We start from the raw sequence: 14,066 nt of genomic DNA, 5'->3' as shown, positions 1-14,066 counted from the left end.
ACACACACGCTCTCTCTCTCTCAAACAAATAAAATCTTTTAAAAAATATGTTTTTGCACTCTATACACTTCTCTCCTCCCTGAGCATGCGTGCCTCACTGGTGGAAAAACAGTGGCTTAGTTAGGGGGCTTCATGCAGCCCCCTCTGCTGTCCATGGATCTCTTCATGCAGCCCCCTCTGCTGTCCATGGATCTCGTGGTCAGGGTTGTATAGATGGGGCAGGATAGAGACTCACAGACTCAATATTGCTGCCTCCAGAGGTCAGAGTTCATCTTAGGTTTATCCACTTGTCTTTATTGCATCACCAGCATCAGAATATCCCAGACCCAGCAGTCTCAGGATTTCTTCTGGTCTCAGCCCAGCTGCTGCTAACCTAGTGTGTCCTTGAGTGGGTCACTCAGGCCCTCTGGGTGTCATTCTGTCACCTGTGGAAGGAGAAGATAGTTGCTGAGTGAGAAGATAGGCTCTGAGGGTATGGGATTCAACCACACATGAAACAATTCAGCTCCAATACAGGAAGCTGAACCAGGCCGAGCTGATTGTTGGAATTTTAGAGTCCAGTGTAGTTGTAAATAAAGAAGGACTAAGAGACCAGTGATGTAACAGCCACTGAATCTTCTGTAGAGCTCCTGTGAACACAGCGGGGGACTTGCCCGCCTCCTGTAAGCGAGTCAGTGGTGGCTAAGTGTGGGTGGCCAGGGCCCTGGCTGAAGGGCTACTGTCCTCCTGAGCACATGGGCCAGCGTCCAAGCTCCCCTCCTGCTTCTGGGCTGCTCTGAGAGATGCATGCCCCTTTCTAGTCCCTTCTAGGTGGGCAGAGAGGGCTGGGAGCCTGGGGCCCGCTGCACTTCTCAGGGGAAAGGAAACGAGCCACCATCCTGGAACACAGTTATTTCTTCCTCTGGGAAAAATGTGTCTAACCAGGAAGGGGCACATTTGAGCAACAACATCAGCTGGCATTTACGGGCACCCTCTCAGGTGCCTGGTAGCACTCTGCTCAAAGCATTTTTTTTTTATAAAAGTATCTGTTCTCCACCATGACACAATCAGGAGTAGATTATAATCCCTGTATTTTCAGATGACGAACCAGGGTCCAGAGGAACTAAGTGACTTGCCCAAGTGTACTCAGTAAGGGGGAGCCAGGATGTGAAGCCAGACCCCTGGCTCCAACCCCCAGTTCTTCTCCAGCTTCCTCAGGGGTGGGGGGGGTGCACATTCTCTTTGCAGACAGAGCAGTGAGGCATGTGGGAACTGTCCAGCTGTAGGTTCCGTGTAGCCCTGTGGGAGGGTCCACAGCCTCTTGCACCTCCCTAAAGGCTGTGGTTTGGTTTTGTTTTTGTTTTCCCTCAATTTAAAAAATTGGGGTAAAATACATATAGCATGCAATTTACTATTCTAACCATGTATAAGTGTACAATTCAGTGGTATTAAGTACATTCACAGTGCTGTGTAGCCATCACCACTCCCTATTTCTGGAACTTTTTCATCACCTGGGGGCTTTGACTGTCCCTTTCTTTGATGTTGGCCCTTGAGTCATCGCTGGGATCCCCTTAGAGTAACCCATGATGGTGTGCTTTGACTGTCCTGTATCCCCACTCTGACTCTTGTCTGGTAGTCAGGAGAGGCCAACTTAGAAGTCATCTTTCAGGGGTGCTAGGTGGCTCAGTTGGTGAAGCGTCTGACTCTTGATCTCAGCTCAGGTCTTCATCTCAGGGTTGTGAGTTCAAGCCCTGCACTGGGCTCCATACTGGGCGTGGCTCGAGCCGATTTTAAAAAGAAAAAAAAAAGAAGTAATCTTTCAGCAGTGGTTGTGTAATTTTACTAGAGGCGCATGTTTGAAGCAGCAAGAACGTGGCTCTCCTCTCTGGGGCCAAGAGGTAGGCTGGCCCTTCCTCAGCCTGACAGCTGTGTCAAGGGGGATTCTGAGGGGCCTCTCCAGGACCTGCCACGGAGGGAACAGTGCCGACCTGTCTTATCTCCATTTGCAGGAATTCTGCTGACAGATGAGCTGGGGGTTCCTCACAAGGGCCCTAGAAAGAGAGCCGCTTTATGCCCTCCATGGGGATTATTTGGCAATTGTGGCTTCAAAGAAGTAATTTCGGAGACTCAACTGTGGGTTTTATTTTTCTCTTGATCGGTTTCAGCGTCATCCTCTGCATCACGCAACTCATTCTGTTCAGAACGTGCTCACAGTAACAACACATGCTTTCTATTCGGGCTATTTCCATATGCCTGTAGATGGGTGGTACTAATGGCCCTTGGCTGGACTGTGGTAGAACAAATTCTGTGGAATGATAAATCTTGTATTACATCCCCAGCCCATTGTAAGTTTTTGTCTCCTTAAAAAAAATGAGAATTTTTTTTAGCCTTTTTGACTTCAGGGCTGACTGTTTGGAAGCAGTGTTTGTGTGTTTGGGGTGATGTGTATTTCCCAAGGGACTTGGAGGAAGGACTGGGCTTTGGGTTTTTGATGGCAAAAGGAAGTCGCTCCTGTAGTAAGTGACCTTTTCAGTCCTAGGATGGTCCTGGTGTTCATGGCGGTCTCCTCCATGCATGCACTAGCCATTGCCTGGAGGTCCATCATCAATGCCTTACCTACCCAGATCGCCCAGGATATAGAAGAAACCCAGCCGTGGAGGAAGGCTGGAAAGAGGAGTTTCATTTACCTTCTATGCACCAGACATTGTGCTAAGTTGCTTTGTACGTCTTGTCTCATTTCAACCTTACAGCCCATGAGGAATAGACTTTCCTACTCCCTTTCTATAGACAAGGCTTCATACTCAGAAAGGGCCAGTGGTTTGCCTGAAGTCCCACAACTGGCAAGTGCCCGCCCACTCTTTCTATTACACTGTCCTGCTCTCGAGTAGGGGAGTACCTGAGAGGCTGTGGGCCACTGTAGGGGTGTGTCCTCAAGGGACCCCATAGAGGAGGGAGAGATGAGGACACTGAACAGGATGGCTTGTCTAGGTGTGAGGAGCTGAGCTGCAGGATGGAGCTCTGATGCCTTAGCAAAGCTGCTGAGAAGGGAAAATGCAGTAAGGGTAGCCCTGAGGCAGGCCTTCCGAGTGGGAACCAGTGAAGCTTCCAATTAGTCATACCTGCAGCCATGCTGTATTCCCATATGGTCTCTAACAACACATAACATCTTAAATAAGGTTTGGATTAAATACAGCAGCATTAGGCATATCACAGCTTGTGGAGGAGGGAACCCAGGTTTTGGAGTTCCATAAGCATGGGCTCGAACCCTCACTGTGCCGGTTACTAGCTGCATGACTTTTGACAAGTCACATAACCTTTCAGCATCTATAACATGAGGACAGTGATTCCTAACTCCTGGGGCTGTTGTGAGGGTGAAATGAGGTAAGGATGGCCAAGGCCTAACGTGAGATAGGGCCCATGGCCGTTTGTGGCCAGTGCAGGGCCGGGGGTGGTTGTGGTTTCTGAGTCAGCGGGGAGTCTGTCCTCTGAGCAGCCCCTCTGCCTTCTGCCTCCACAGTGCTCCAGGGCGTGGACAATTCGCTGGTGGGCCTGCACAACCAGAGCTTCGCCCGGGTCATGGAGCAGCGCTTGGCCCAGCTCTTCATGATGTCCCAACAACAAGGCCGGCGGTTTAAACGGGCCACCACCCTGGGAAGCTACACTGTGCAGGTGGGTATGTGCCAAGCCACTGGGGTCTTCTGATAAATGTGTGGGAGCGTCCTGAGACTAAGTAAACCATGCTGTGTGAGGAGCATTTCATCAACACGGCTCGTAGGTTTGGGGGGCTCATGGTCATGACCATCAGAATCATGGAGGAGGGTGGGAGTGAGCTACCCCCCTGTCTCCCTCCTAGACTCTGAGGTTTCAGAACAAATTCTGTACACAGGCACGTACTTATTAAACAGAAGTTGTTAGTAAGCAAGCACAGACTGACTACTCCCCAACCTGTTCTGGAGACTGGAGGGAGTCCTAGAGCTCGGGGCCTTCGGGCCTGTCGCCACCACTTCTGTGCTTGGCAGACGCACCAATCAATTTTCCAGGGTCAGGATTCTGTGATCCTTAATTAGCCAGTTTCAACAAAAAGAGGCCCCCACATTCGTAACGGACAGGGGACAGCACAGGGACTGAGGTGAGGGAGCTGTAGCAGACTCTACTGCCCAAACCCCCTTCCCATTTCTGTCAAACGCACCTTTATCGAAGGGCAGCTCTTGAGATGCCAGAACCCCCTTGGTCCATACCGCAGCTGGCCGCAAGTGCGTGCGCGTTCATGAGCGGTGGGGGGTGTGCCTACAACAGCCCTCTTGCTTCCTGGCTAGGGGAATTCCGAAAACGTATGTGTTCAGTAATTGCCAGAGCTTTCCCATGGAGTTAAGCTTTAGCTGCCCGCTGCGGTAACTAGATTAATAATGTACCTCTCGCTAGTTCCCTCCCACCCCCCTGGGTTACCTCCTGTCAGTCAGTTCCTTGTGCCTCCCAGCTAAGCTACAAGCACTCAACTCAGAGTCTGCTTCAGAGGGAACCCAACAGACACCTTGGCCATCCCGAGGTAGAGGCACCAAGCTTCTTTAGATTCTTTATTACGTTCAAGCCAGAGTGGGAGCATCTCTAGCACATTCTAGCGAGTCCACATATCTTGAATACCACTAATTTTGCTGAGAACGGATGGCTAATGTTTGTTATGCTAATTAGCAAAGCTCTGTGGAGCAAGGTGTCAAAGTACAGAAGCAGGGCTGGTGGCTGCCTCCAGAGTGTGGGCTTCCTAATTGGAATCTAGCAGACTGCCCCAGGGGTGTGAACTCGTGATTGGCAATTGCCACATGGAGGGTGTAACTTAACCCAAACACATATGCTTGATATCCCAGTGTCTAAGAGGAAACGTTTTTAAAGGAAATTACAGGCATTACTCTAATCTGTCTGCAGATTGTGCCCCCAGGCAATTTTGAAAGTACAAACAACCTGTTTTCTGGAACCCACTTCCCTGCCTGAGTCAAGCATCATGCCCCTGGAGGAGACTCGAGGTCCTCCATTCACAGTTGGTGAATAGGGCCCCTTGTCCTATTAGATGTTGCTCTCCGTCTGAGTCTTTGTGGTCTGTGACAGCCTGGGACCAGGTAAAGGCACAGTTAAGTTCTCGTGCTGGGTTATGATTTACTGTTTGTGGGGTCCATGTGAGCCCTATAAGTCACGCTTCTCCAAATAACAGGAAACTATTGAGACTCAGACAGTGAAATGGGATTTGCCTAGCTGACGGGGGAGAAAGAACGACCCTATAATCCTGGTGTTATTTGTAAACCTAAGAAACCTAACACATTTTACATATTGAAAAGAGCCCAGCAAGGTAGTCTTTCCTCATTTCTTCTGAGTACTCGATGTGCTTGGCTCCATAGCTGCCTGGAAAGTCTGAGTGAAGTAAGTAGGGATTTATTTCTGCAAATCCCTACTTTATAGAGTCTGCAGATCACTTTCTCACATCACCCTTGGAGAAATCTTGGTAAGAAGAATTCGCTACGAAATTGAAATTGAGTGAAGTTATTAAATATTTGAATGCCCATTCACCTTCTACCTGGTTGTACTAACAGTGTCCTTACCTCCTCTCCCAGAAGGGACAGGAATGACATGCCCGAATTTCCCAAATAAAACTCAGTCTACATAGCTTACATCTTCCTTCCATGCAGAGGGCTTTTTGCTGGGCTCAGATAATTTTAAAAGATGAGCCACTTTCATGAATATGGAAATGTATATGTCTAGAATGTAAAGATATTTCTCTAGTGAACATATCTGAAAAATTGAGTCTGAAGAAGAAATATATAGGACCAGTAAAAAAATTTTTTAAAGATTTTATCTATTTATTTGACAGAGAGAGACACAGCAAGAGAGGGAACACAAGCAGGGGGAGTGGGAGAGGGAGAAGCAGGCTTCCCGCCGAGCAGGGAGCCCGATGCGGGGCTCGATCCCAGGACCCTGGGATCATGACCTGAGCCGAAGGCAGACGCTTAACGACTGAGCCACCCAGGCGCCCCACCAGTAAACATTTTTTAAATGTTTAACTCCATTTGCCATCAAAGTAATGCAAATTTTAACCAGCACAAGTTACCATTTTCACCTACCAAAGATTTATAATGGTACTATCCAGGGTTGGTGAGGATGCAGTGAAATGGGCACTTTCAAACCCAGTAAATGGGTATGACCTCTGTGGAGAATAAGTGAGCAATTTAGACAAGAACCTCCTAGACAGTCACAAACTTACTCCTGGAAATTCATTTTGAGGAGATAGAGGTGAACACAAAGACGAGAGAACAGAGCAGTGTTTCTCAGAGAGTGTCCAAAAAAATGGTCCTATAAGGTGCCCTAGGCCAAATGGGCTCTATGGCCACATCAGTTTGGGCAAGGCTTCATCCTGTAGCCCCTTCTTGAAGATTCCCGAGGCCCTATTGGCATATCAAAGACTCTCAAAAGACCTGCAGTAAAGAAATTCCTTAATTTTGTTCAGCGTACTGGTTCATAAATTTAAGTGCCAATAAGAACCTTATATTTAGTAATACCTATATTTCTCCAATAATTTATTATGAACATTTTTAAACTCACACAAAAGTGAAAAAATTATATAGCAAACACCAATAAACTCCCCATCTAGTTTTGATAACATGTTCATTTCCATACCATAGATCAGTTTGGACTATTCTAGAACCTCATATACACAAGTATATTCTCTTTTGCGTAAAGCTTTTTTGACTCAATGTAGTGTTTTTAGGTTCATCATCATGTTGTGTTATTCAGGAGTTTATTCCTTTTTATTGCTCAGTAATATCCCCTTATATTGAATATACTACAGTTTGTTTACCCATTTTTCTGTTGAGAGACCCCCAGACTTTTTCCAGTTTTCAGCTACTATAAACAAAGCTGCTATGCATAATCTTCTACAAGTCTTTCTACGGCCATATATTTTCATTTCTCTTGAGTGTGTAGGAGTAGAATTGCTGGTTCCTAGGGTTGGTGTATGTTAGCTCTGTGAGAAACCGCTAGACCTTTTTCCAAAGTTTACCATTTTACACTCCCACCAACCAGATATAGAGTTCCAGTTACTCCTCATGCTCATCAACACTTGGTGTTGTCAGCCCTTATTTCAGTCATTCTGCTGGGTGATAGTGGTGTCTTGCGGTTTTGCTTTTAATTTCCCCATTGAGCATTTTGTATATGCTTGTTGACTATTCAGATACCTTCCTTTGTGAAGACATACACAGACATACACAGGAGTATAAAGTCAGGTAGGCTTCAAAGAACACTAATAAAAGGAAGCCACAACCCAAAGCATAAGAACATTCCCCTTACCTTACCCCAGAAGCCTTTTATGTGTCTTCTCTGATTATACATACTCCCTTCCTATCTATCAGAGCTGAGTGTGCTTCTGAATTTTGTTTTAAGTCATACCTGTATTTTCTGTGTAGATTTTACCATCCACATGTGTTTCCCTAAACAGTACATCATTTGGTTTTGCCTGCGTTTGAATTTTATATTCTGTGATTTGTTCCTTTTGCTCATTATCAGGCTTTTGTATTCATCCATATTGATACAAATAGCCTCAGTATTTATACTACTCTATATTCCGTTGTGTGACTATTACCATAACTTATTAATCCATTCTACTGTCAGTGACTTTTGAATTTTCAGGGTTTTTTGTTTTTTTTTTTGCTGTTGTGACCAGTATTGCTATAAACATTTCTGTAATATCTTTTAATATCCTGTGAAGCTCATAATCTGTAATATATACTTTGGAAAATACTATACTATACTATAATGTTTATCAGTTGTTAATTATAGGAGTGAAAACTTGATAGCAAACTAACCATTCAAAAATGAAGTGTTAGTTGAGTTTATGAGGCATGCATATAGAACATTATATAGATATAAAAATTTATGTTTTATGTATTTATAATGATGATCAATTAGCTACAATACTGAAAAATGAGTAACAATTTAAGTGTTTGACAAAAAGTGATTTGCTAAGTAAGTTTATGAGGTATGTATTGGAATGCTGTGTAGAAGTTAACATTTATGTTTTTGTTACATTTAAGGTCACCTAAGGATGCAAGTAAAAATAGCAATGTGTGATTCTATATAGAGAATATGATAAATAATTTTGTAAAATAATAAATAAAAGGTTTGTGTGGAAAAAAACAAAGAATAGAGGCAAATGCTCCAAAATAATGTAGTTAGCTTGCGGTGGAGGGATTACAAATTGCTTTTATTTTATTTCATTTCTTGATGCTTTTCTGTGTTTTCAAATTTTCTGTAGTGAATATGTATCACTTGTACAGGAGGAAAAAGCAACAAAGGTTATTTTAGAAAAAGAACTTTGAGTCTCCAAGTCCTGCTCTTATCAGAGATCTTTTGAATTACGGACATATAAGTTCATTTTTTTTCCTCTTTGGCAATTGCAGGAGTTTGAAATTAGAAATCTTGTTTGAGAATAACCTAACATGCCCTGAATTAATGTGCAGGCCTATTTCCAAATGAGGCCAGGGTTCTCTGGAGGCTGGAAGACATCACCATTTTAGCATTTTCTTCTCCAGTCTCAAGCTGTTCTTTCCAGATGTTCCTATTTTCAAATCCTTTTTCTCCTCCCTGTCTCCCCCGTCCAGCAATAGCAGGGCTTCTTGAGATGCTGGTGATAGGGAGGTACACAAAGGTTGATGTCTAAAATATACGTTGTGGGTCCTATTAGCCACGGAAGGCTTCAGCAATTGGGAGAGAGCCTGCGGATCGCCCAGGTGATTGCAGGGTTGGTGCAAGATGCCCCGTAAACATGGCCTCTCTTTTTCTGAAAGATGGTAAAGATGCAGCGCGTGCCAGGACCCAAGGACCCAGCGGAGCTGACTTACTACACCCTGTACAACGGGAAGCCTTTGCTGGGGACTGCAGCTGCCAAGATCCTGAGCACCATTGACTCCCAAAGGATGGCCTTGACCCTGCATCATGTTGTCCTTCTGCAAGCTGACCGTAAGGGGATAGTCTTTCCATTCATTATTTTTTTTAACGCCATTAAATGTTTCCTGCAAATTAAAGTGATGCCCCAAACTCACGTTAATGGACCTGGAGCTAAACATATTTGTGTTCTAGAAGTTTCTTAAACCAGTCAACTATTTCCTGTGTTGTTTAAAGCCATAGGTTTTGGGTAAGGGATATGTTTTGGATATTAGGATGATGATAATGATATTGCTTTGCTTCAAATCCTACCCACGCTTTCTCCTAGAAAAATCACCATGGCTGAGATTATATTGTCTGCAGGGGAATTAAAGATAATTTGATTCACTAAGCATTTACGGAGTCCTGCATGAACTGTGCTCCATGCTGGCGGACATACAGAAGTGGGCAAGACCTGGTCACTGTCTTTAAGGAGCAGAGAAGGAGTTAATGCAGATACAAAGGAGCAGAATGCGGGAAAGTGCAGTGAGGAGGCTGAGTGATCCAGGGCTCAGGGGAGGGACAGTCTGCTCTGAAGGGCCACCCAGAAAGAATGGACAGAGAAAGGGTACGAAAAACAATGGTTGCCTCCTCTGTGGCAGGTACTAAGCTTGCTGCCTTACATAGCTTTTCTCACTTTCTCCTCTCCCTGGGGCAACTTTCTTCAGCTCCAAATTCCAGATGTGGAAACGTAGGCTCAGGAAAGTTAACTGACTTTAGAGAGAACTGGTACTTGGGTCGCCAGGATATGAATCTGGATCTATCTGACCTCAAACATGTGTTTTCCACTGTGTTACATGCTAAGATTTCAGCAGGAGGAGAGGAAGGGTGTGTATTCCAGAAAGAGGGAGCAACATGAGCAAAGGAAGGGAGGTGAGACGTGCCAGACGTGCTTGAAAAACAAGGGATCCGAGCTGCCTGGAGCGCAGAAACACGAGGAAGAGCTGATGAGCTCAGAGAGGTGTATTGCTTGCGAGACTGGGGCTTTGGACGACAGGAGAAGGCGATCGTGCATGATATGATGGGCTGTGGGGAGCTATTGAGGATTTCTGTGCAGGGGAGTAGCGTCATTAGAACCACCCAGTATTTAGGGAGCTTCACCTGTCGGAGGTGAAGGATGAGTCATGCTTGCTGGGGACTGCAGCTGCCAAGATCCTGAGCACCATTGACTCCCAAAGGATGGCCTTGACCCTGCATCATGTTGTCCTTCTGCAAGCTGACCGTAAGGGGATAGTCTTTCCATTCATTATTTTTTGGTGAGAGGAGCAGGACTAGTGAGGAGGCTCTGTGGTGACCCAGGTGTTGGGGACCCAAACGACACTTAGAAAGAAAGCAAGGTGGGGGTCGGTGACAAAGGTGAGAGACCACACATGGTAGACATTTTAGATTTGGCAGCTTGCTGAGCATCCGGACATGGAAGGTCATCATTCCCTACCCTATTGATTTCCTAGCTGGTGTCCACACTCCTAAAGAACCTGACTCTTAGCTCATGGTTTTCCTCTCGTGCTCATCTCCTGCCTTCATCCGGGGTGAGTCTGGCTTCCATGTTGATGCAGATTCACTTCTTGGCCTGCACATTCTCACAGACACACTGTGCCTAGAAATGGTGGCCAGCCTGTGCAATCTCGGCTTTGAAATGACGTTTTTAACCCAGAGTCTCTTCTTCTGTGCCTCTGTCCTTCCCTCCCTGTGGGCTCCATGCCCATGTCTGGTCAGGTCAGCTACTTGCTTCATCAGTTTTGCTGCACCCTTTTTATGTGAGTTCCCCAGGGTTCCATCCTCAGCTCTTTCTCCCTCTCCAGCCAGAGAATGAATGGTAGAAGACAGGAGTGAAAACCATGACAGGTGCCCAGGAGAGAGGCAAAGGTGTTAGAGGTAGAGACCAGAGAAGTGGATGGATTCGGGATCTTTCGCGGGGACAGAACTCAGGGGCAAGATAATGGATTCTGTGTGTGGTGGGAGGAGGTAAGGGTCAGAGGAATCAAGCATGACTCCCAGGTGTTTGCTTGAGTGCTGCTTCTGGTATCATTTGTTGAGAGACGGGAGAGAAAGAGGTTTATTGGAGTTGGAGTGAGAGTGGGGAGTTGGAATTGAGAGTTTGGTTTGGCCACGTTAGGGTTGAGATGTCTGTCAGATAGCCACGAAGAGCTCAGGAGCTAGAACCCCGGAGTCATCAACACAGGTGACAAATAGAGCTAAGGGAGCAGGTGAGATGAGCCAGATTAGCCATGAGCATAGCTGGAGAATCCACAGGAGGGAAGAGCTGGAGCCAGCAAAGGACACTGCAAAGGAGCAGCCAGGGAGGTGGGAGGAAGCCCAGGAAGAGAGGAGGTTCCAGAAATAAGCAAAGACAGGAATGTCCTGGAAGGAAGTGAGCTACGGTGTCAACTTCTATTCTTGAGAGGCAGCCTACTATAAGGACAGAAGGGAACTGGATTTGGTAAAATTGGCAATGGTTGGTGACCTTGGCAGGAGTGGTTTCCCGGCAGAGGTGGTGGAGGTGCTTGGCCAGGGGGGATTGAGGAGAGGACGGTGGTGGGGATGTAGGGACAGCCAAGGGGACAAGATTGGGTGCACTTGCTGGAGAGGAACATGGGAGGTAGTGGGGCATGGGCGACCATTGATGTGTTACTGTAGTGGAGAGGGAGAAATAGGTGAAGAAGAGCGACAAGATCTGTCTTGGAGTGGGGTATGGGCGACCATTGATGTGTTACTGTAGTGGAGAGGGAGAAATAGGTGAAGAAGAGCGACAAGATCTGTCTTGGAGTGGGGCATGGGCGACCATTGATGTGTTACTGTAGTGGAGAGGGAGAAATAGGTGAAGAAGAGCGACAAGATCTGTCTTGGAGTGAAGTCTTTAAGTGGACAAGGCGACACAGGTGAAAGCAGTCAGACTCCGTGAGGGAGTCTGTGCGCTGGGAGGGAAAGCAAAGTCCGGGGCTGTGGGTGCCAGTCAGGTGGTCCCTTTGGTCATGGACGCCCGAGGACGTTTTCTGTGATTGTTTCTGCTCTCTTGGGACAGAATGAGGTGAGGTTGGCAGCTGAGGCTGTGGTTGTGTATGGGGAATTTGAGCAAGGGTGCGACAGTACACACTGAGACTCTGCAAACTGATGAGAGAAATACCGTAAGATTGGCAGGGCTTCCATCCTCCTCAGGCTTCGCTGCTCTGTCCAAACCATTTCTTCTACTCTCTCAAAATCCCAGAGCCTCTGAAGCTGCCTCCCCCTCGCTGCAGTCACCTCTAGATCCCCAGATGTCCCCCATAATTCACTGAAGATGTAAACCCATTCCATTGTTTCCATCGCTTCTCCTGTCCCCAGCCCATCCTCGATGCTGACCGACCAGTCAGTCCCGGGACCTCCTCACTTCCAGGCCTTGTGGTACTTTGGGAAGGGGCAGGAAAGGGGAGCTGGCTTTATTAAGAGCAAGAAGTGAATGGAGTATCAGGAGGAGAGGTTGAGGCTGTGGGGACTTTGCCGATGGTGGTTGGTGGGGAACAGTGGAAAGTTGGAGAGCATGGGCAGGAGAGAGAGATTGAATCAGATTAGGACACGCATGGAGCGTTTTGGAAATGAGAGTCTGGGGATCATCAGAGGCTTGACTATACCTGTCTGCAAAGCTGCTGTCCGCCCCCCCGCCACGGCTCTTCGTTGTTGCTTTCACGGTAATAACTCACACATGTGTTTCCTTCTCTCCATTTCATCGTTGCCTCTTCTTGGACTTTGTGGGTCCTTCCCAAATGACTCAACCTCAGTCGTTCCGCCATTCATGTACTGTCCATACTGTAACTAGAGTCATCATAATACACGATTCTGATCTCACATCTACTCCATTCAAAAAATATTTGGTGGCTCTCCATTGTCCACAGAATAAAATTTGAACTTCTTAAGTGGGCCTTCCAAGCCCTTCACTGCAGATACTTAACAAAAGTTGAGGTCCTTTCACGAGCTGGTGCCATACTGCCTGTTCCAGCCGTCCAGCCTCTTTTTCTCTCCTTCCTGCCTTGTGCTTCAGCCACACAGGGGACCCCGACCTTGTCTCCCTTAGTTCTAGATGCTTCCACTGCCCTTACCACATGTGGCAGATGAGTTGTTTTCACTCTCTGTCCCTCCTGAGCTCTCTGAAAGCGCATACGACATCTCATTTGTCTTTGACCATCGAGGGGATGCTGTTGGGACATCAAGGATATGTTATGGAATATTGAGTGGATGCTTTTGGGACTTCAAGGGGGTGTTGTTGGAATATGGGGGGTGCTATTGGGATATTGAGGTCCGAGTTTAGGAAAGTTGTGGGAATTCAAGCCTAGATCTCAGGAGAGAGGTTAAAGTTAACACTATATGTTTTGAGAATGTTGTAGATATGGGTTAGAAATAAATTCCCAGAGAAAATTTGAGGGTCTGGGATGGTGTAGAGCTGGAGCACAGACCCTGGGAAATGCCTCCATACTCAAGATCTGATGAGGAGGAAGCTAAGACCAATGAAGAAGAGGAGGAGCGGAGATGTTTTAAATCTCATTTGCTCTTAATAGTTTTGAAATCAGCCAGCAATGTGAACCTGAGATCAACACCTTCAATGGAGAATCGTGGTGTTGAACGAACACCTTGTCCCTCTGAAGGGAGTGTTAACGTTCTGTGCGTTCTAGTGTCTTCTGAATCACTAGGGCCAGGGTGCAGTGCCCTACGATGGAGCATGCAATGCCCCCTCGCCCCCCATCACCTCTGAGTAATGGGCAGCAGCAACTGCTACAGAATCGGCCATGTTTCTGATGGAGGTTTTCACCTGCTCCATCTGCAGGATCTGGAGTGAGGCGCCCTTCACAGCAGTGATCCAGCTGCTGGAGCAGGGAAAATTCTCCCCCTACTGAGGCTGACCAGAGCGGGGATTGGTTTACCTTACCTGGTCGTCAGACATTGTTGCAAAAAATGTCACTTTAAGAAAGCGATAGACTGATCCTTTGGCGAAGGGGGTTTGTGTCCATTCAGTCTTTCGACAAATATTTTTGAGAACCTGTTATGTGCCTGGCACTCTCCTGGCACTGGAAATATAGCAGTGAATGAGCAGACAAAACCCCTGCCCTCCAGAGCTTCTTTTTCTGAATGGGCGGATCAAATAACCAAAATAAGTA

The 14,066-nt window shown here is 46.7% G+C and overlaps 1 protein-coding gene across 1 annotated transcript in view; it reads left to right on the top strand.

Annotated features, from left to right (window-relative positions):
* Window positions 1–14,066, top strand: part of KIAA1549L (KIAA1549 like) — a 266,072-nt gene that overhangs the window by 166,981 nt on the left and 85,025 nt on the right. Inside the window, exons 9-10 of the mRNA XM_073904787.1 lie at window positions 3,497–3,648; window positions 8,805–8,976. Coding sequence (XP_073760888.1) covers window positions 3,497–3,648; window positions 8,805–8,976 — 324 coding nt within the window. The remainder of the gene's footprint in view (window positions 1–3,496; window positions 3,649–8,804; window positions 8,977–14,066) is intronic.

The sequence above is a fragment of the Callorhinus ursinus genome, unplaced genomic scaffold (genome assembly GCF_003265705.2).
Source record: "Callorhinus ursinus isolate GAN/ISIS: 27379988/994484 unplaced genomic scaffold, GSC_fseal_2.0 scaffold21, whole genome shotgun sequence".
Taxonomy (NCBI): Eukaryota; Metazoa; Chordata; class Mammalia; order Carnivora; family Otariidae; genus Callorhinus; species Callorhinus ursinus.
This window is presented reverse-complemented; position numbering and strand designations above follow the sequence as displayed.